The following is a 19,652-nucleotide window of genomic DNA, read 5'->3' as shown; positions in this document are numbered from 1 at the left end:
GCACAGGGAAAGGAGAGACACCAGCTACTCCAGGAAGAGGTCCGAGCAGGTGTGGAGGAGGAGCGAGTAAGCAGAGCTGTAGGCCTTGAGCGGCAGGGAGCATGGACAAGGTGGGAGGGCACCTTGCAGCGCAAGGTCACCTGGGCAAACATCATGCAGGCAGACTTCCACCGGATCCGATTCCTAGTGCAGGCAGTATACGACACTCTGCCAAGCCCAGCAAACCTCCATCTGTGGGGAAAGCGCGAGACACCTGCCTGTCCCCTGTGCTCTGGAAGAGGGACCCTAGAACACCTCCTTAGCAGCTGCCCAAGGGCCCTGGCCGATGGTCGGTATCGTTGGCGGCACGACCAGGTGCTCAGAGTAGTTGCTGAAAAGATTGCCTCAGCAATCAGCACCAGCAAGCATCATCATGCTCCGAGGAAGGCAATCTCTTTTATTAAGGCTGGAGAGAAACCCCAGGTGCGCCCACATTTGACAACTGGCCTTCTCAACACAGCCTCTGATTGGCAGCTACAGGCTGACCTGGGTAAACAACTAAAGTTCCCTCAGAACATTGCAAAAACATCACTCCGGCCAGACTTGATAATTATTTCTGAGGCCTCAAAACAGCTGATCATGCTGGAACTCACAGTGCCCTGGGAAGAGCGGATTGAGGAGGCTAATGAAAGGAAACGAGGAAAGTACCAGGAACTAGTGCAAGAGTGCAGGGGAAGGGGCTGGAAGACTTTCTATGAGCCCATAGAAGTGGGTTGTAGGGGCTTTGCAGGACGATCACTCTGCAAAGTCCTAGGCCGGCTGGGCGTGGCTGGGGCAGCCAAGAAGAGGGCCATCCAGGCTGTGAGTGAAGCGGCAGAGAAAGCCACAAGGTGGCTGTGGATTAAGAGGGCTGATCCGTGGGTAGCTACTGGTACGCAAGTCGGGGCCTGATCACCCCCGGCTGGGTCGCCTGGGCGAGGGTGTATGATGTTGTGAGACCCGAAACACCTGATGACCCTAGGATACATCACTGAAGATGCGTACCAGTGCATCCAGGAGATGTGTCTTTATAGTTAAACTCTGGCTGAGCCAGTGACGCCTAGGAAGAGTCTAGGTGACAACCAAGAAAGTTTGGTGACGGCTGGAGAGACAGATGACAGCTCGGAAAGACGGCTCCAGGGGCAGGGTGGGCTAGCATCCCGGTCTGCAGTTTTCGCGAGAAAGCACCCAAAAAGCTATGGAAAGCCCTAAAGAAAGATACCCCCAGGAGACCCCGAGAGGGGGGGAGGATGAGGTCTCCAATCGGACGGACTTAAGGTTAACGACTAATGCAATGGAAAGGACTACGAGTAAGACATGTATCTGCGGCAAGCTGTGCAAGAACCAGCGTGGCCTAAATGTCCATCAGGCTAGAATGAAATGTTTGGAGCGGGAGAGTGAGGTGCAACGCACAGGTCCTGAACCTGGTGAGACGCAGGAGGAGCCCGGCCAGGAGGCACCCCACAGAGCCCAGTCCCTCCATGCACAGGACTCTTCCAATCCAAGCAGTGTAGTTCCACAACAGCGGATTAAGTGGCCCCCAGCCAGCAGCCAGAGCGAGTGGCAGAAGTTTGATGAGGATGTCTCCAACATCATACAAGCTGTGGCCAAAAGAGAGAGACCCGAAACACCTGATGACCCTAGGATACATCACTGAAGATGCGTACCAGTGCATCCAGGAGATGTGTCTTTATAGAATAAAGCACCAAATCCACACTTTTAAGCTTAAATTCTTTTTAATCAATTTTAAATCATGCTTTTTATTTTTGTTTTTTAATGTCTCTGTAAAGCACTTTGAATGACCTTGTTGTTGAATTGTGCTATATAAATAAACTCGCCTTACTGAATACTATGTCACTTATTTATGTGCAAATGTTTAATAATGAAGAACATTAAAGCATTACTGTTGGCCACATGTCGGCAGAGTTATGTGACATTAGTGATGTTTGTACTGACTTGGTTTTAAAGCCTTTAAAATATTCGCTGTTCAATAGTCGACCTTAATCTTACAGAGAATGTGATGATTTTATGGATAATTAAAGTCAGTCATATATCCACAAACACAACAAGCTGAAAGTCAGTGATGCTGCTCGGTTTGCAGTCCTGAATATCACGGCACAAGCAGGATTCACTGCACTGTTAATGTTAGCTATGTTATATTGCTGCCTCTGTTCGGTGGTGTCGAGCCAAACGGACTTTAACGTGTGTTTGAACGAGCTGACGGTTCACTCGTTAAGCTGAAAGAAAGATGCCTCCGTGCAAGCTTGAACATGTTGCGTGTGCCGTCGGAACTGGATTTCAGTCTAAACTGGTGTCCGTGTTGGTCCTGCAGAGAATCAGAGTTGGAAAAGTTGTTAATGTAGCAAAAACCAAAATGTAATGCATTTTGTTCATAATCTCTTTAAAGTCATGATCTTTTTTTTTATCGCTGTCACTGGAGTGGGTAAATGAGTCTGAAAAGTTAAAAAAACAGATTTACATTTATTGTTTATTACTTTTATCGTCATCATCCCATTTATACACATTTAAGAAATAACGTGTAAAATAACCTTTTGTTTGCCTTTGGAGACTCGGCGTTTGAACCATCCCAGATATCTGCACCAGGGAACCAACTTCTCAAGCCGGTAAAAAGGTCAAGGACACAGTTACACGATCGCTAAACTAACCTGTTTTTGAATAAAAGAAAACCATATAAGCATGATCCCTGGAATCTCGGTTTAAAAAAAGAGAAGCACTACAAATTACTTTTCTTATGTTTAGTATACAGGAGTTGCTGCTCACACTCTGAGTTGCACTAGTGTGTCTGTCAGACGCCCGCACGCGCAGTCACACCGGACACTTCCTGACCTTATTTCCACGAGCCCTCGACTCAGCTGCAAAGTTCTTACGGGGTCAGTTTCATCAGAATTATCTGCCATCATTCAGACATAAGTTGAGCAATGGTTTAACCAATTTTTTCCATCAAGCCATGAAGGGATGCCGGAATTAAACAGAACATAGGATGTAAGTTAAGGAAATATAAGTTTGACCTTGGAGCACATCTCCTTCAGCGTTCACAATAATGGATTGCATTTCTCTCAGTCAACTGACTGTTTAGGGGGGAAAGCGGCTAATAGTTAGTGGGCTCTGTGTTTGTTGTTTTTTAATCACACTAGGAGTGAACAAAAGCAGAAAACAACCCTGTAAAGATGCAGACTGTGATAGTCTGGTTTATACCACAAATCTTACCAGCTGTAACTGAGTTTTTTGTGGTTTAAGTTATAAGTACGTGTCAAGACTTCTGTCTCCCAGCAACATTGCCGATGTGATCCTTCTTTTTTGTTCCCTATTAATGATCTACGGTAATATGTGATATTGCCCCCATAAAATAATAAGGCTTTAATGAAATCATTGTGATACAGAGATTTGGATTCTTGTGCGTGCAATGTGCATGAAGTAGATAAACAAGAAATTTAGTCAAGATTGGATGTACTTCTGTGTTTACCAACTGCTCCAAACTGACTTTATGCTTCATACGTGTCAACTCAGGGAACTCCTGTTGTGACCTCCCCTCTGTGAGCACACACGCACACACACACACACGCACGCACGCACGCACGCACACACACACATGCACACACACACATGCACACACAGAAAGAGAGAAACAGAGATCATTAATGCAGAGGATTGCAGCAGCTCTTGTATTTTCACTCTCTGCTGGATTTTAGATGAACAGTCACATAAATCTCGCTCCAAATTATTTGAAAAAAACATCAAAGTATCACAGTATCGTGTTTTTTTGTTAGGGTCAAACTTCTCTTTGGGTAAAAATTAAGCCAACATCCAAGTGTCAAAGGTCGGTTCCAGGATGAAGGTCAAAGGGAAAGTCCCTGGGACGCTTCCGGTTATGTTTCCATCCGGCGTAGTCATCTGACGGGTCCGTGCTATATCGCCCTTCCTGACCCGGACTGGTATAACGTTTTGTAGAAAAGTTTGATCGATTCGCATGTCTGTCTGTGCTGTGCTTTACAAACACTCTTAAAGAAAAACAAACATCAGCCAAACACACGGTTCATCCTGATTGTCAGGTGTCGGCCATCCAGATTCCAGAGGTGCTGTGAAAGGTCATAAAGTTAACACTGTGCTGTAAAAAGAAGGCTGGAGTGCACAGAAACTGGTAGAGATGCAGGTATCTGGTCGTCCTGGGTTCCACAGACTATAAGCTAAAAAGAATAAACACATTAAATTGCTGCACATTTGTAGAATAACATTTAAGATTACTTTAAAAATATTTTTTTATTACATTAAATGTAAACAGTCAAATGGAAGTCTTTCTAAAGTTATATCATGATATTTATATTATGAAAAGCAGATTTTTGACAATTTAAGGTTTTTACATTTTTAGATAAAATAAACACAAAAAAACAAATAACAAGAACACAAAACTGGCAAACCCAACCAAAACTGACCAAAATCTACTGAAAATACTCCCACACGACAGAACCTCTCCTCTGCCTCTCTGGCTCCATATCTCTCAATAGAACGATCTGTGGTTTGCTATCTCTCACCATCAGAACACTCCACAAATCCTGCGAATGACTCACTTCCTTATAAACAGTGTTGGCAAGTTATTTTGAAAAAGTAATTAATTATAGTTACTAGATACTTCTTCAAATAAGTCACTTAGTTAGTAACTGAGTTACAAGATTCTGAAAGTAATGAATTACTTGAAAAGTAACTATAGCGTTACTTTAAAAAAACGTTTAACCCTCTGGGCTCCAGGGGATAATTGGCCAATTTTAACTACTTTTGATTTTACCTCCATATTTCACCTTTACAAACGATTTACTTTGCCTTGTTTGGCATCATTCTTTTCAGCACAACCTCACATGTCTGAATTTACAGTCATGTTCTCATTTTGACATACTGTACTGACACAATTGATCTAAAATCAGACAAAAACATAAAATCCGAGTAGAAAAAGTTATATATTTTACTGTAACAACCACAAACATGTTTAATGAATCACATTTCATAATTTTACATGCAAATATTAATTGACAATTTTAAAATCATATGCAACAGTTTGTCGATGCAAGGCTGAGGGTGCTTTTGTAAGATCCAGGAAGAGGTGGCTGGAGGAGGGAGAACAAAATTCTGCTTTTTCAGGCTTGAAAAATACAGATCCAAAACCAACTAAATATTAATGGCACTGTCTTTGACAATCCTAGAGAAATTTCACATTTCTGTGCCAAATTCTATACTAAACTGTACAACTCAAACTATAATGAGGATGTCTCAACACTGTTTCTCAATAATATTAAAAACCTAAAAACTATTGTTGTGGAAGATAGAAGTCTCTGTGACAGCCCTCTGACTGTGGAGGAAGTTTGTAATTCTATTTCTGCACTTAAGGCCAACAAATCTCCTGGCACAGATGGTTCAACTGCAGAGTTTTATAAATCATTTACTAATCTCCTGGCTGCGTTCTTACTGCAGGTTTTCTTTCATAGAAAGTATGGAGAATAACACCCTCCCTCCTACTCTTACTCAGGGTCTCATAACACTTATTCCAAAGCCAAACAAAGACTTACTTCTTATTGATAGTTGGAGACCCGTCTGTCTGCTCAATAATGACTATGAGATTATGGCTTTAGTACTTACTAACAGAATTAAAGAGTTCTTGGACACAATTATCGATGAGACACAATCAGGCTTTATAAGAAATAGATACATTTCTAATGACATTAGACTGGTTTTAGATCTACTTGATTACTCTGATTTGGTATCTGACAATAGCTTCATTCTCTTCCTGGATTTTTAAAAGGCTTTTGATACAATTGAACATCAATTTATGTTCCACTCTTTGGAAAAATTTAGCATTTTTCTGTAAAGCTTCAAAACCTTGTACACAAATGGCAATAGCTCAATTAAAATGACTAACGGCTCCACCCCGAGATTTGACCTGTTATACAAGGAATCACCATAGCTGATAAGGAGCTCATCATCAGCCAGCAAGCTGATGACACCACTCTTCTTGAAGAATGCAAATCAAATCCGTCCAGCCCTTAGTGTTATTAGTGATTTATTTCTCTGAGGCATCTGGTTTATGTCTAAATCTAAAAAATGTGAATTACTAGCAATTAAAGGCTGCACTGCAAATGCTATCTGTAACATTTCTGTTAAAAAAGAAGTCACATACCCAGGACTGTTAATATCCCAAGACCAAAAGTCAAGATGCTCATCAAACTTCACTCCGATTATACAAAGTGTCGCGGTTCGAATTTTGAGGAAGAGACCTACGACTGAAAGTCCAGAGTGGGTCAACACAAAATATTTTATTAAAACACCTATAAATGGTGAAAATAGACACTGCAAAACATCAGGCTCCATCTCCCTCCGCAGGGAGCGCAGACAGAGTCCTCGGAGGTGTTCAAAAAGTGTTTTATTACACACACACAGTACACGTACAGTGTGCGGGGAAGCCTTGATCTTTCGTCTTCTCCTTTCTGCTCTTTACAGAAAGCTTTATAGCCTTTAATGACGTCAGGACAATTCCCAGACCTCCTCTATGTTCAGAACAACAAGACTTTCCCAGAATTAATACCAGATGTTTCCACTCATGTTTCCTGGGAACCTAACCAATAGTGTGTAGAGTGTGTAGTTTTGTGAAATTGTGGGTTCAGGCCAAAGAGAGTTGACTATCCTTATCTGACCTGGGCCTGCCTGGACCTGCAGCCAAGCTGGTTGCTTTCTAGAATGTGTTTTATTCTGCGTGCTCTGAAATAACTGATAAATGATACATGATAAACTGATGATAAGCTGATGATAAGTAATACAGACTAATGAAGTAATGATGAAATAATGACAGTGCATGTAAATGATAACACAGTGACAGTAAAATAACATGTTTTTCTTGACAAAAGAAACACAAAAAAAAGTTCAACCAGTGGCTGCAAAGGGATTTATCTCTGAAAGGTAGAGTTTTAATTACTAAAGCTGAAGGGATATCCCGACTGGCATATGCTGCTCTCTCCTTACATCTGGATAAGAAAATTAGTAAAGACATCGACCGCATGCTCTTTAATTTTATATGGAAAAACCATAAGCAGGTCCTCTTAGCGTGGACCCTCATTTATAAACACAACTTCTCACCACACATATAACTCACCTGGAACAACAGAGATATTTTATTTCTTTTATTATCACTTTTCCTGGAAACTTGGGTCCAAAATGGGATCCTATTGGTGGCTCAGCTGGTTAATAAAGAGGGAGTACGACTTACTTACAATGAATCCCTTACACTATATAATTTCCCGTAAGTGTTTGGGAATTCTCAATGGTGCTTGGTGCCATACCCTCAGGTACTTTAATGTTATATAAAAACACTGACAGTTCAATATCTACCTCAGTCACTCTCCCTGATCCAGCTGAGTCAGCAGTGGGAAAAATCTGCTTTTCACAGGAACTTGGTAACAGCAATAAGAGAATACGTAGTTTATTCCAAGAAGATATCGTGTCTCTCCCATATATATAATATCTTACTGGAACCAACATGTTCCAGATATCACCTGGAAGACAGTCAGGATGAGCCCATAAATATCTAATTGTAAACAAGGTGAAGGAAATCTCATATAAAATTCTTCATAAATGTTACCCAGCCAGTCACTATATGGTAACATTTAAAAGAGACATAAATACTAATTGAACTTTCTGTGGGCATCATCCAGAAACTGTAGCACATCTTTTTTGGTACTGTTCCTCTACACAGAGATTCTGGAAGAATTTAACAGTTTTGTTATTGTCCATATTTTAAGGGAGTTTTCTTAATGATGGGAAAATGTTTTTATTCTGTTTCTTTAAGTTCACCAGGAAGAATGATAAATGTTTTTTATAATACATTTCTTAATACGTTTAGCTAAATGTTCTATCCATAAATGTAAGTTTATTAATAAAACACCATATTTCTGCTTTTTTATAAGGATATGGAATTGTACATACAATCAATATCAGACTCAACCAACAAAAAGGAGCAATATTTATATATGTTGATTTTTGCACGTACTCATATAATAATTTTTTTTACCCCTGGTTTTGTATGTTCATGTTCTGTTCTTTCTTAAACTTCATGTGTTTGTATGTTGTATACTTATTGTGTTTCAATAAAGTTCAGTAAAAAAGTACGTTCTAAATGAAGCTTCAGACGTCACTAATCACGTGACTCTGGCCAAACGAATCAAGCCTCGACACAGTGCTTCTGAAGCAGTTAATCTTTCTGACACACGCACCGGAGCGTCAGCTTCAAGCGGACCATCGCTACCTCTCACATCTAAAGGTAAGTGTCAAGGTAACTTTGAACTGAGTTCAGTCAATCTCGAGTTTTTCGAAGTTTTCTGAATGAAGTTTTCTGTTGCTCTCTGTGAGAGGAGACCGTTAAAGGCGAGGCTCTCCAGAGTGTAGCAAAACAGGAAACAGCTGCTGGGTGTGTAAGTGTGCAAACGAATAGATTAGAAGTGGAATTGAGCCACGAGTAAAGAAAGGTCAAGTTTCGTGAGTTGTTTTTCTCAACACTGATCACGCGCTCAACACTCTACACATACTTGCATCACACGCGCGCTCTCGAGCATCCGTATTGTACAATTCTGGGCGTCACGTGAGTTGCAGGCGTTACCATATAACGGAAATCTCCATTGTTCTGTAGCTGAAGGCTTTTCAGTGAGTTTTTTGGACATCCTGATAATAATGAATTACAGTCGTTCAGCCTGGAAGTAATAAATGCATGAACTAGTTTTTCAGCGTCACTCTGAGACAGGATATTTCTAATTTTAGAGATGTTGCGCAAATGGAAGAACGCAGTCTTGCATATTTGTTTAATATGTGCATTGAAGGACATGTCCTGGTCAAAAATGACTCCAAGGTTCCTCACAGCGTTACTGGAGGCCAAGGTAATGCCATCCAGAGTAAGAATCTGGTTAGATACCATATTTCTAAGCTTTTCAGGGCCGAGTACAATAACCTCAGTTTTATCTGAATTAAGAAGCAGAAAGTTAGCGGCCATCCAGGTCTTTATGTCTTTAAGACATTCCTGCAGTTAATCGACCTCTGTTGGGGGTAGCGTTCAGATAGCTGCTCTGCTCTATGTTGGTACAGGGCATTGAAGATGATAACAGTGGGTGGATTATATTCTTAAACTTAGTTACAGCGCTTTCAGAAAGACATCTACTTTGATAAAGTCTACTCTCCACCGCTGTCTAATCAATTATTGTAAATGTAAATGTTATCAGGAAATGATCAGACAGGAGAGGGTTTTCAGGAAACACTGTTAAATGTTCAGTTTCTATGCCATATGTTAAAACAAGATCTAGAGTGTGATTAAAGTGGTGGGTGGCTTCTTTTACATTTTGAGAGAAGCCAATTGAGTCTAATAACAGATTAAATGCCATGCTGAGGCTGTAATTTTTAGCATCTACATGGATGTTAAAATCACCCACAATAATTATTTTTATCTGAGCTCAGAACTAAATTAGATGTAAAGTCTGAGAAGTCAGACAAACTCTGTGTAAGGCCCAGGTGGACGATAGATGATAACAAGTAAGACTGGTTTTACAGCTGGGGTGGACAATGTTAAGCATCAGGCTTTCAAATGAATTAAAAGTCTGTCTTGGTCTTTCATTAATTAATAGGCTAGTGTGAAAAATTGCTGCCACACCGCCCCCTCGGCCTGTGCTTCGAGATTTCTGGTAGTTAGAATGACTCGGGGGTGTTGATTTATTTAAACTAACATAATCATCCTGCTGCAACCAGGTTTCTGTAAGGCAGAGTAAATCAATTTGTTGATCAATTATTAAGTCATGTACTAACAGAGACTTGGAGGAGAGAGACCTAATATTTAATAATCCACATTTCACTGTTTTACTCTTTGGTTCAGAGGTGGATACTGTATTGTTCTTTCTTTGTGATTGTTTATGTTTAAGTTGTTTGTTGCTGGTTTTTAGTTTGTTTTTGTCTTTTTGGAAGCTGACACAGTCTCTATGGAGATGGGTTTTTGGGGGGGTAGCAGGAGGAGAGAAGTTGCAGGGAGGCGTGTAAGACTGCAACTCTGCTTCCTGGTCCCAACTCTGGATAGTCATATTTTGGGGGGTTTAATAAATTTGTCCATATTTCTAGAAATGAGAGCTGCTCCATCCAAAGTGGGATGGATGCCGTCTCTCCTAACAAGATCAGGTTTCCTCCAGAAGGTTTGCCAATTATCTATGAAGCCCACATCATTTCTGGGACACCACTCAGACAGCCAACAATTTAAGGAGAACATGTGGCTAAACATGTCACTCCTGGTCTGATTGGGGAGGGGACCAGAGAAAACTACAGAGTCCGACATTGTTTTGGCAAAGTTGCACACCGATTCAATATTGATTTTAGTGACCTCCGATTGGTGTAACCGGGTGTCATTACTGCTGATGTGAATTATGATCTTACTGAATTTATGTTTACCCTTAGCCAGCAGTTTTAAATTTCCTTCAATGTCGCCTGCTCTGGCCCCTGGAAGACAATTGACTATGGTTGCTGGTGTCTCTAGCTTCACATGTCTGAGAACAGAATCACCAATTACCAGAGTTCAACCCCCGGCGGGTGTGTCGCCGAGTGGGGAAAAACGGTTAGACACATGAACGGGTTGGTGGTGTACCTGGAGCTTCTGTTTAGGACTATGCTTCCTCCTCACCGTCACCCAGCCGCCCTCTTTCCCCAGCTGCTTGGGGTCTGCCGGGGAACAGCTAGCGGGGCCTACGCTATCTTCGGCTGCACCAGCTACAGGGGCCTGACTAGCTATGGGTGAATGAAGGGTGCGAAGCCGAGTCTCCAATTCAGTAATCCTGGCCTCCAGCGCTGCAAATATGCTACATTTGTTACAGATATCATTAGTGCTAAAGGAGGCCGAGGAGTAACTAAACATCTGACACAATGAGCAAGAAAGTGCAGGAGGGACAGGTGAAGTAGCCATGGTGCTAACGAGTCGGCTACGAGCTAAGCTAGCGAAACAGTACAGAGAAAGTGAGTGAATACTTTGGCTATAAATTAGGTAGTGAGTACACAGAAAGTGTGCTTCGGATGAAGCACGTGAAGATTATACTATGAAAAAGAATGTATTTAAAAGTTGTTAATTAAATTGCTAAGCAAATAAACTACTCAGAAACACCACTGTGTTTGAGCAGGAACAGGAAGTGATACTCTACCGCAGAGCGAGCGAACACCAAGTGACAGCGCCACCAAGAGTCGTATCGTTGCAAATCGGTGTGTCGGCCCACTGGGCATTTGATTCTAATAACAGGCCTCAGTCTCTCCTGCTACTGGTCTGCCATACTGCTAAATTTGGTATCGGTGCTCAAACCTTTTGTGTCTGTTTGCCCACTTGGGGAAGCAAAATTCTTTTGTTTTTTGTTGTCAGATGAACATATGAGACACTTTGACTCTTCAGTGCAGTGTGGAGCCTAACAAAGATCTGCTTTGTGTCCCAGCTGATCAGCAGGAGGAGAAGAGTCTGACGGAGCAGCAGAGGAACATTTTCAGCTACTTGGACTCAGCTCAGCCACTACAGAGAAAACAATGAGCTCAACACAGAAGGTGACAGACAGAGCAGGGCAATATGACCAAAAATATTTATCACGATATACATTTGAAAATTTGCGATAACAATATAACTGACGATATAATTGATGCAAGACAAAATACTTTACAACTCCACAACTTTATTAGTGCAAAAAAAAACCCCATCAATGTATTTGCACTTAAACAAGTATGGGCTCAAAATGTGGTCATAAATATTTTGTACTTGTAAAAAAGATTTGTATGTGTAAAAAAGATTTGTGTGTGCGTAAAAAAGATTTGTATGTGTAAAAAAGATTTGTGTGTGCGTAAAAAAGATTTGTGTGTGCGTAAAAAAGATTTGTGTGCGGACTTAGAAAAAAAACCCCTGCAAGTTACAAGTGCGGATTTTGACCCTATTTTTCTTCCTTTCATCTGATTGGTCAATGTCATGTCAATCACAAATGTAACAATCAGATGAAAGGAAGAAAAATAGGGTCAAAATCCGCACTTGTAACTTGCAGGGGTTTTTTTTCTAAGTCCGCACACAAATCTTTTTTACGCACACACAAATCTTTTTTACGCACACACAAATCTTTTTTACGCGCACACAAATCTTTTTTACGCACACACAAATTCTTTTTTACAAGTACAAAATATTTATGACCACATTTTGAGCCCATAAACAAGCAGCTGTTTTTTATGTGTATTAAAATTATATAAAAATTTAACAATGCAAATGTCAGCCAATTTCCACTGGAAATTCCTTTTGGTTAAACTGTCAGCAAGCAATTTGCATTTGCACTGTTAAATTTTTATATAACTTTAATGCACATAAAAAACAGCTGCTTGTTTAAGTGAAAATACATTGATGGATTTTTTGCACTAATAAAGTTGTGGAGTTGTAAAGTATTTTGTCTAGTGTCAATTATATCGTCAGTTATATCGTTATCGCAAATTTCCAAATGTATATCGTGATAAATATTTTTGGTCATATCGACCTGCTCTACTTTCATGTGTTACTGTTTAGGCTTAATTTGGTTTGATGTTTGGTGCCTTTTTCTTAATGTAAAAAAACCCCTTAGGTTACAATCAGACATTTTTCTTGCATTTGATTTGATAAATTTTGATCTTTTGATTGATAAACTAAAATGTTATGGATTTTCACCAGCTGCTTTGTGCTGGAAAAAAAAGTTATTTGGACAGAAGATAGCAGAAGGTTTATTGTAATGGTTATTTCTCAGTTATGAACTGCGGTTTACCCCAAGGCAGCTGCCTCGCTCCACTTCTCTATTCAGTTTTCACTGACGATCTGCAATATGTCTTGACTTAATCTTGGGTATGCCAATGATTCCACCATGTTTTATTCAGCCAGTGACAATTCTGAATTGACCAACGTGTCACAACAAAATTTGCTGAATGTGTTTGACTGGATAAGTAAAAACAACATGATTTTAAATGTATCTAAATCCAAATCTGTTAATTAGAAGCAGATTAGTCAACAGCCCACAACTGAGTCTTTCCATAGCCAGTGTTAGAACACGTCACCCAGATGAAACTACTCGGCGTTACCATAAATCACCACCTTTCATGGTCTCAGCACATCGACGCTGGTATTAAGAAAATGGGACATGGCATAGCTATGGCTATGAAATGCTCTTTGTGTATCAGTTCTTCAATTATGAAAGATGTCATTAATACACTAGTAATGTCTCATCTGGAGTATTGTTCAATCATTTGGTCAGCAGCTAATAAGACAGATCTTAACAGACTTCTGTTAGTCCAGAATAAGGCGTCCAGATTAGTGTTAAGATGTTCATGCTATAATAATATTGATAAAATGCATAATCAACTTTCTTGGCTTCCTGTACAGACTAAAATATTCTATGGCTTACTTGTATTTAGGGCTGCTCGATTATGGCAAAAATGATAATCACGATTATTTTCACTGAAATTGAGATCTCGATTATTTGACGATATTTATTTAACCCTTGAAGACCTACCATAGAACCAAGTCCGCCAGAGCTTATATTTTTTTTTTTTTACATGTTGTAGTGCCATTTGTGGGAGCATTTCAAGTTGCTATACATCAATACAACTGTTATAGCCCATATTTTAATAACATGTATGCATTAAGTCCATAGTAACTACATTAATTGCAAAAAAGTGCAATAAACTACAAATAAAATTGAAAATCGTTTTTGTTTTGTTACATATATTTCTACTTGGAGAAATTTAAGAAGCTTATCCCTCAAAACTTTAAATACAAAAAAGTTGCAAAAAATAGTTTACAACAGGAAATTTATTTTGAGTGTCTTCATAGTTTTATTTTGGAGATACAGCAATTTTTATATACTGCAGGAAAAACAAAAACAATCCTATGATGCAAATGGACTACTTGCACTAACACTTCCGCGTTCTATGTAGTCCTGCCCCAGTGCTTCCGGTGCGGTTAAACCATGGCGACGTTCTACACTCGCTGCCTACAAGAGCTCCCAAAATTGAACATCACCGATGTTCATCGGATTTGCAGAGTGACGACTACCCCCGCTAGCAAATTAGATAAAGGATTTAAGTTATATGCTGCATCATATATACACAACTACGAAGGTAAGAAAACGTAAATTAACCGACAAAGAAACGCTAGCTAACGTCAAATGCAAACACTACGTTACTCCGCTATGTCCTTCATTTGATGTCAGTTCTCTACATTACATGTTTTCTTAAACGGTGTTTTATGTCGTCCTAAACTATAGTTGAGGTTTTCTTAACTAATGTCACTTTTGTAGTTAGACACTGTTATAATGGCGTTAGGTAGTTGGCTAACTATGGAGGTAGTTAACTACCTAATGCTACTCTTGCTAAGTGTAAAATATATATGTTTAAGACATGCTGAAATGAGTAATACAGAAATAATGCTAATGGTACTTGTATCTTTATTCAGTGTCCAATAAAGACAGGTTGTCAGGGGAGGTCGGTGTGAGAGCCCTGTGCTACAGGTCAATGAGGAAGAGTGAGGCACCACACAGACTAAGTGTAGGCAGGAAGCTGTGCAAAGTTGTTAATCCCCGTTCAGTGGGGTTCAGTTCATTTAAGCATTAGTTAAGTTCATTCCTAAAGGCCCATCAACTTGAATGTTTTCCTTGTCTCCCTGCTTTATCACTCCTAATTTGACTAGTCAGATAGTTAAATCAACGTGTGTTTGGGTGATCAGAAACATTTGACAACAAGTTAATACTGCAAATATACACAATCTAAGTTATTACAGTTATCAAGCATGGTTAAGTTGTTTTAATAGGAAGAGAAGGAAACACTAAGCATTCAGGAGGGTGCGTAACCATAACACTGAACTATGTTCCTGTTCGGCTCTTCCATGAAGATGTTACATTTTTAATTTTCGTTCTTTCTTCTTAGATTAAGCTTCTGGATTCATCGCCAGTGATACTGACACATAGCCAGTGCTCCTGTGTGGCAGGCGCTGTTATGTGCAATCACACAGTGGCACTGCTCTTCCAAACAGCACACTACTCACAACTCAGAGTGCCGGTTGTCCCCCCTGTGCATAGCTGCACGGAATCTGAACAGCAATGGCACAAGCCACGGACAGTGGTAATTTAAATGAGGTTAAAGTTTTTGAATTAGTCCATGTTTACATATGAACAGCAACACCATCCATAGTAAATGTGTCTTCTGTTAGGGTGTGAAGCCAGGACCCATCAACTCCATGGTCTTCACTAAGCCGGTACCAAATAGGATGGCCCAGACTGGAGTACGGTAATTACATTTGTAAAATTTGGTTTCACGTGTTACAAATGTATGTTGCTATTTTTTTCATACATACATGTGTCAGAATAGGTATTAATTTACATACAACATTACACTTTCTGAAGACGGCTAACTCAGTCATGTACATATACATCCCAGTCTCTAACTTATGCACCACTGTTTTACACCTTTTAGTTTTTAGTTTAGTTGTTGTTCAGTATAATAACCTTCTCCTTTACATTATTGTCATTGATGTTTTCTTTAGGAGTGGCTTCTACAGAGGCATGGTGGGTCCGTTACCAGATCCCTGCTTGTTCAGAATAACGGAGGCATATGCAAAATTTAATATTGAGGACAGGCCACTTGTGACCACAATGAACATGAGACCTGACAAGCCCCTTGTGGAAAGTGCCTTTGGGCTGGTGCAGGAGGGCAGTGTTCTGTCATATCAGCAGCCGGTTTTGACAACCCGGTACATCACACTACACCGCGATGCACCACCAACACCGCACTTGCCTCTGGAGGGGTATGACATCTTGCCATCAGATTGTGTGTTTGTGTGCTCAGAAGAAGAGCTTCTGCATCTGAAAAGCTTGTCTGTAACTCTGGAAATGGCTCACAAAATAGAGGAAGCTACACGTGAGCAAAGCTCTTCGTCTGAGTGGCATCAGCTCCGCAGGCCCAGAGTGACTGCCTCTAGGTTTCGGGAGGTGTGTCACGTCAGAGGCCAGAGCTCGGCCGAGTCACTAGCAGAGCGTATATTGAAGGGAACAAGGCAGACAGCAGACATGAGGAGAGGAACTGAGATGGAGCCTGCAATAGCAGCAGAGTATAGTAGGCTAATGAATGTTAACTACTCACCCTGTGGTCTGGTCATTCACCCCATTGCTTGCTGCATCTCCTGATGGTGTTGTTTTTGACCCCAATGAATACCCCCAGTTTGGCTTCGTCGAATTCAAATGTCCCAATGTACAAAACTTTATTGACTGCAAATATGTGCAGATGGAATGTGGTACCCCTAAACTAAAAAAGAGCCACGCATATTACTGGCAAGTGCAAGGACAACTGCTCATCAGTGGGATGCAGTGGTGTGACTTTGTTGTGTGGGCACAAGAGGACTACCTAGTGCAAAGAATATACATGGATACAGATGTGCACAATGCAATCAGAGAAAAGGCAGACTATTTCTTTTTTTACATATATATGCCAAGATACCTGTGTTTGAAAAAATGAACAGTGAAAACATAGCAAAAAGAAAAACAGATCCTTCAGGCTGGCTGGAACAAAATAACTGATGTTTTATTTTCAATATATTTCATGAATTCTTTTGTTGTTACATGTTACTTTTATGTGACATCAATAAACTGTTATTTAAGCAATGGCATCAATTTAATTTTTAAAAACACACATTAAAACGTTGAATTTGTGCAGAACTTATTTACATGGTAAGTATTTAAAACTCCATGCCTAGCATACTGATATACATTTAGACAATAACACAACTGAACTGTAGAAAATGACAAATGGTATTTTTGATGTTCCAAAAGCTCAATGTCACTTATGATTTTAAAGCGATTTAGTGATTTACTTTATAATTTTGATAAACAGTTTTGTTGAATCTGAATAGTAATATAGTAATATAATTAAACAGTATTATTAACATTAAACATTTGCAATGAATTTGAATTATCAATAACTGAAACTCAACTATCAGCACTCAAGTACCAGTTCTGTAATCAAGTATTGTCAGCTGAGAAGGAAGAAATGCAACTGTAGTGGCCTCAGCTGCAGGTCATTTTCCATAAGTTACTGGCACTGGTGTCTTGGGAAAAATCCATCTGGTCTCACTTAACCCATTTTTTAACTAATGCTGTGTTCTGGTAATTTGACAGCATACATGCCACTGCAAACAGTTGGTTGATATTATAAACATGTGACATGGTAATGATGCTATCAAAAAGTTTGTTCTGTTTGATCCTCCTAATGACTCGCTCCACATGTACCCTGAGTCTGGCTATGGCCTGCGTCTCCTTAACCTGGTATGCTGGCATCTGCTTCTGCTTAGATAGAAAAGGTGGGCAGTACACTTTGCATTTACAACAATCAGTGATTAGGAAGCCCTTATCTACCATCACTGCCATGTCTTCAGTCAACTTCTCAGCAATGCCTGATTGTTTGAATAGTTCCTTGTCACTAACCGAACCAGCATACAGATTAGAGATGAAAAGTAAATATCTATTTTGTTTTCATTAAGACTGGAAAAACTTTCGAAATTTAACTGATGGTGACCTTGGTATATTTTAAACAGTTAGCTTGAATAGAACTTAGGTGTACCTGGTATAGAATCGGATGTCAGTGTCGGAGCCAGCAAAACGCTGTAACCCAAATTCTCGCTGGACACGTAACTCCTGTATTTCCTTCCTCAGAGTCTCCACGTCTTTGGACAGGTCTTCTGCAGCTGATGCAGATATGTCCAATGCAGACGGCTCAGGGACTGAGCAGTAGTCATGATCTCTTGTAAGACTTTGCTCTTCTTGATCGTCAGGAGGAACTAGTTCAGGGCGTCGCTCCGTTCTCTCCCAAACACTACGCCGCGGTGGTTCAACTTTATAGCCATTCCACTCAAAAAGTGTTGGTACAGCACCTTTAATAAGCCTCCTTCGACCATCGAGGGTTGTTGGCTCTATGAGTTGATCACTGGCAAAGTGTCTGCAGCAGACCCTGGTGTGAGAGGTGATCGTGAAATGATCCCGGCGTATGTTTACCGGCCATTGTCTTCTCAAGTCGGAATGGGTCGGAAAGGCATGAAAACTTAGTATGCCATTAAATTTGGCTGAAGCTGATCAAAGTGGGACACAGCAATGCTCGGAGTATTTCTTCTCCTGTTTTTGAAAATGTTCTGTTTTAAATACTTTCCTTTTTATACTCATTCTGAAGCGACATTAGCATAGCTACCGATAGATAAGCAAACGTACCGGAAACGCACAAGCGGTACTATTTGGAAACGGAAATACGTCACATGCCCTAGTGCAAGTAGTCTATTTGCAAAGAAAACAGCTTGTGCATCAAAATAAACTATTTAAAGCAGTGCAATTCGAGTTTTAAGCATCCCAGCAACTATTCAGAAAAGTATAGAGTTAAACATGACTTATAAAAACATCAGTATTGGCTTTTAAGGCCTACAAGTAAAAAACTTCATTTTCCGCGAAAATGACGTCACTTCCTGTTTCGGGCAGGAAATGACGTACATGCGATAGTTTGCGTTGACGTCTTGTTCAATGTGGGAAGTGTTATGAACAGCTGATTGGATCGGCAAAGCGTGTTTCTGGAATATTATGTTTTTGTTCCTGCAAGTGCTTTTTATGCAATTTTTGCAAAGCTATATGTGGAAGGAAACCGTGACAGAGGACAAGCTGATGGCATAAGATGTAAGTACAACTCCTCCGGTTTCATATGCAAAAAAAATTATTGCGCTAGCTTACGCGGTTCAGGTTCTACAGGGATTTAAAAATAGTTACGCAAAACGGAGCGTGCTGCTCTGACCGGCTTTAAAGGGTTAACAATAACAATGTATTGAATAATGACTTTAAAAAAATAATATAAAATAGTGTGCAAATACTGATAACAGCGCAAATGTTTGCAATATAAAAAATAAATGAAAAATGTAAACATCTATGTTTAGTGAACTTTGCAGTGTTGCTCTGTGGTGCAGCTACGACACCGTAGCAAAGTTTACACACTGTCTACTTGATCCACGTCTGACTCCGCGAACCCATAATGTTTCCACACCACTGAAGTTTTATTTTTTTTACCTCTCTTTTCAACCAACGGCAGTCACTCTTCTTTCCAAATAAGCTCTGCTTAACTTTCCGAGCTTCCCTCGGTCCTCTTAATTGTTGTGACGTCTGTTCGAAATGCAGAGAAGTGCGCTCGATTTGCCACACGGAGCAGCGCGAGAGTAAAGCACGAGGGAGGTGCTAATAATCGGCTCAGTCATTTTTAATGATCGCTGAAAGCCCAGATCGTAATTGTGATTAAAATGCGATTAATTGAGCAGCCCTACTTGTATTTATAAAGAAAGCAATTCTGTTAAACACACCACATTTATTTCTGCTCAGCTGCAGTATCCAGATGAAATACATAATCATATTACACAGTTTTCAACAAACTGCAATTTAGTAAATGCTCGAGTTAAAAGTAACTTTTAGAGCAACGTTTAAGTGGAATAAATTGCCTTATAACATTAGAGAATTATTCAAACTATTCAGAACTTCAATGAACACTTAACTATGGAAGCCCGTTTCCGC

At 40.1% G+C, this 19,652-nt stretch overlaps 2 protein-coding genes and 1 long non-coding RNA gene across 7 annotated transcripts in view; 2 read left to right on the top strand and 1 right to left on the bottom strand.

Annotated features, from left to right (window-relative positions):
* LOC146625338 (uncharacterized) overlaps positions 1-19,652 on the top strand; it is a 169,047-nt gene that overhangs the window by 144,014 nt on the left and 5,381 nt on the right. The gene's annotated exons all lie outside the window — the stretch shown is intronic.
* On the bottom strand, positions 1,802-6,491 carry LOC146625340 (uncharacterized). Of its 2 annotated transcripts, XR_014906505.1 has the most exons (4): positions 6,203-6,491; positions 2,800-3,570; positions 2,568-2,684; positions 1,802-2,344 (listed from the first exon to the last, which is right to left on the bottom strand). It is a non-coding gene; the product is annotated as an uncharacterized LOC146625340 (long non-coding RNA). The 2 variants fall into 2 exon arrangements; XR_014906504.1 differs by having other exon boundaries at positions 2,568-3,570.
* On the top strand, positions 8,268-16,652 carry LOC146625339 (uncharacterized). 3 transcript variants are annotated; one of them, XM_085362779.1, is made up of 5 exons: positions 13,715-14,190; positions 14,525-14,616; positions 14,995-15,189; positions 15,278-15,354; positions 15,611-16,652. In XM_085362779.1, exons 1-5 carry the CDS (start codon positions 14,040-14,042, stop codon positions 16,248-16,250), a joined length of 1,155 nt encoding a protein of 384 aa, XP_085218905.1. In that variant the 5' UTR covers positions 13,715-14,039; the 3' UTR covers positions 16,251-16,652. The 3 variants fall into 3 exon arrangements, with proteins under 3 accessions (XP_085218904.1, XP_085218905.1, XP_085218903.1); XM_085362778.1 differs by lacking the exons at positions 13,715-14,190; positions 14,525-14,616 and adding an exon at positions 8,268-11,619 and having other exon boundaries at positions 15,611-16,651; XM_085362777.1 differs by lacking the exon at positions 14,525-14,616 and having other exon boundaries at positions 14,103-14,190; positions 15,611-16,651.

Source organism: Diplotaxodon limnothrissa, linkage group LG9, assembly GCF_057381915.1.
Source record: "Diplotaxodon limnothrissa isolate DT_005_m linkage group LG9, D_limnothrissa_male_GT1.1, whole genome shotgun sequence".
Classification (NCBI taxonomy): domain Eukaryota; kingdom Metazoa; phylum Chordata; class Actinopteri; order Cichliformes; family Cichlidae; genus Diplotaxodon; species Diplotaxodon limnothrissa.
Note: the sequence above shows the minus strand (reverse complement) of the source record. Positions and strands in the feature narration are given on the sequence as shown.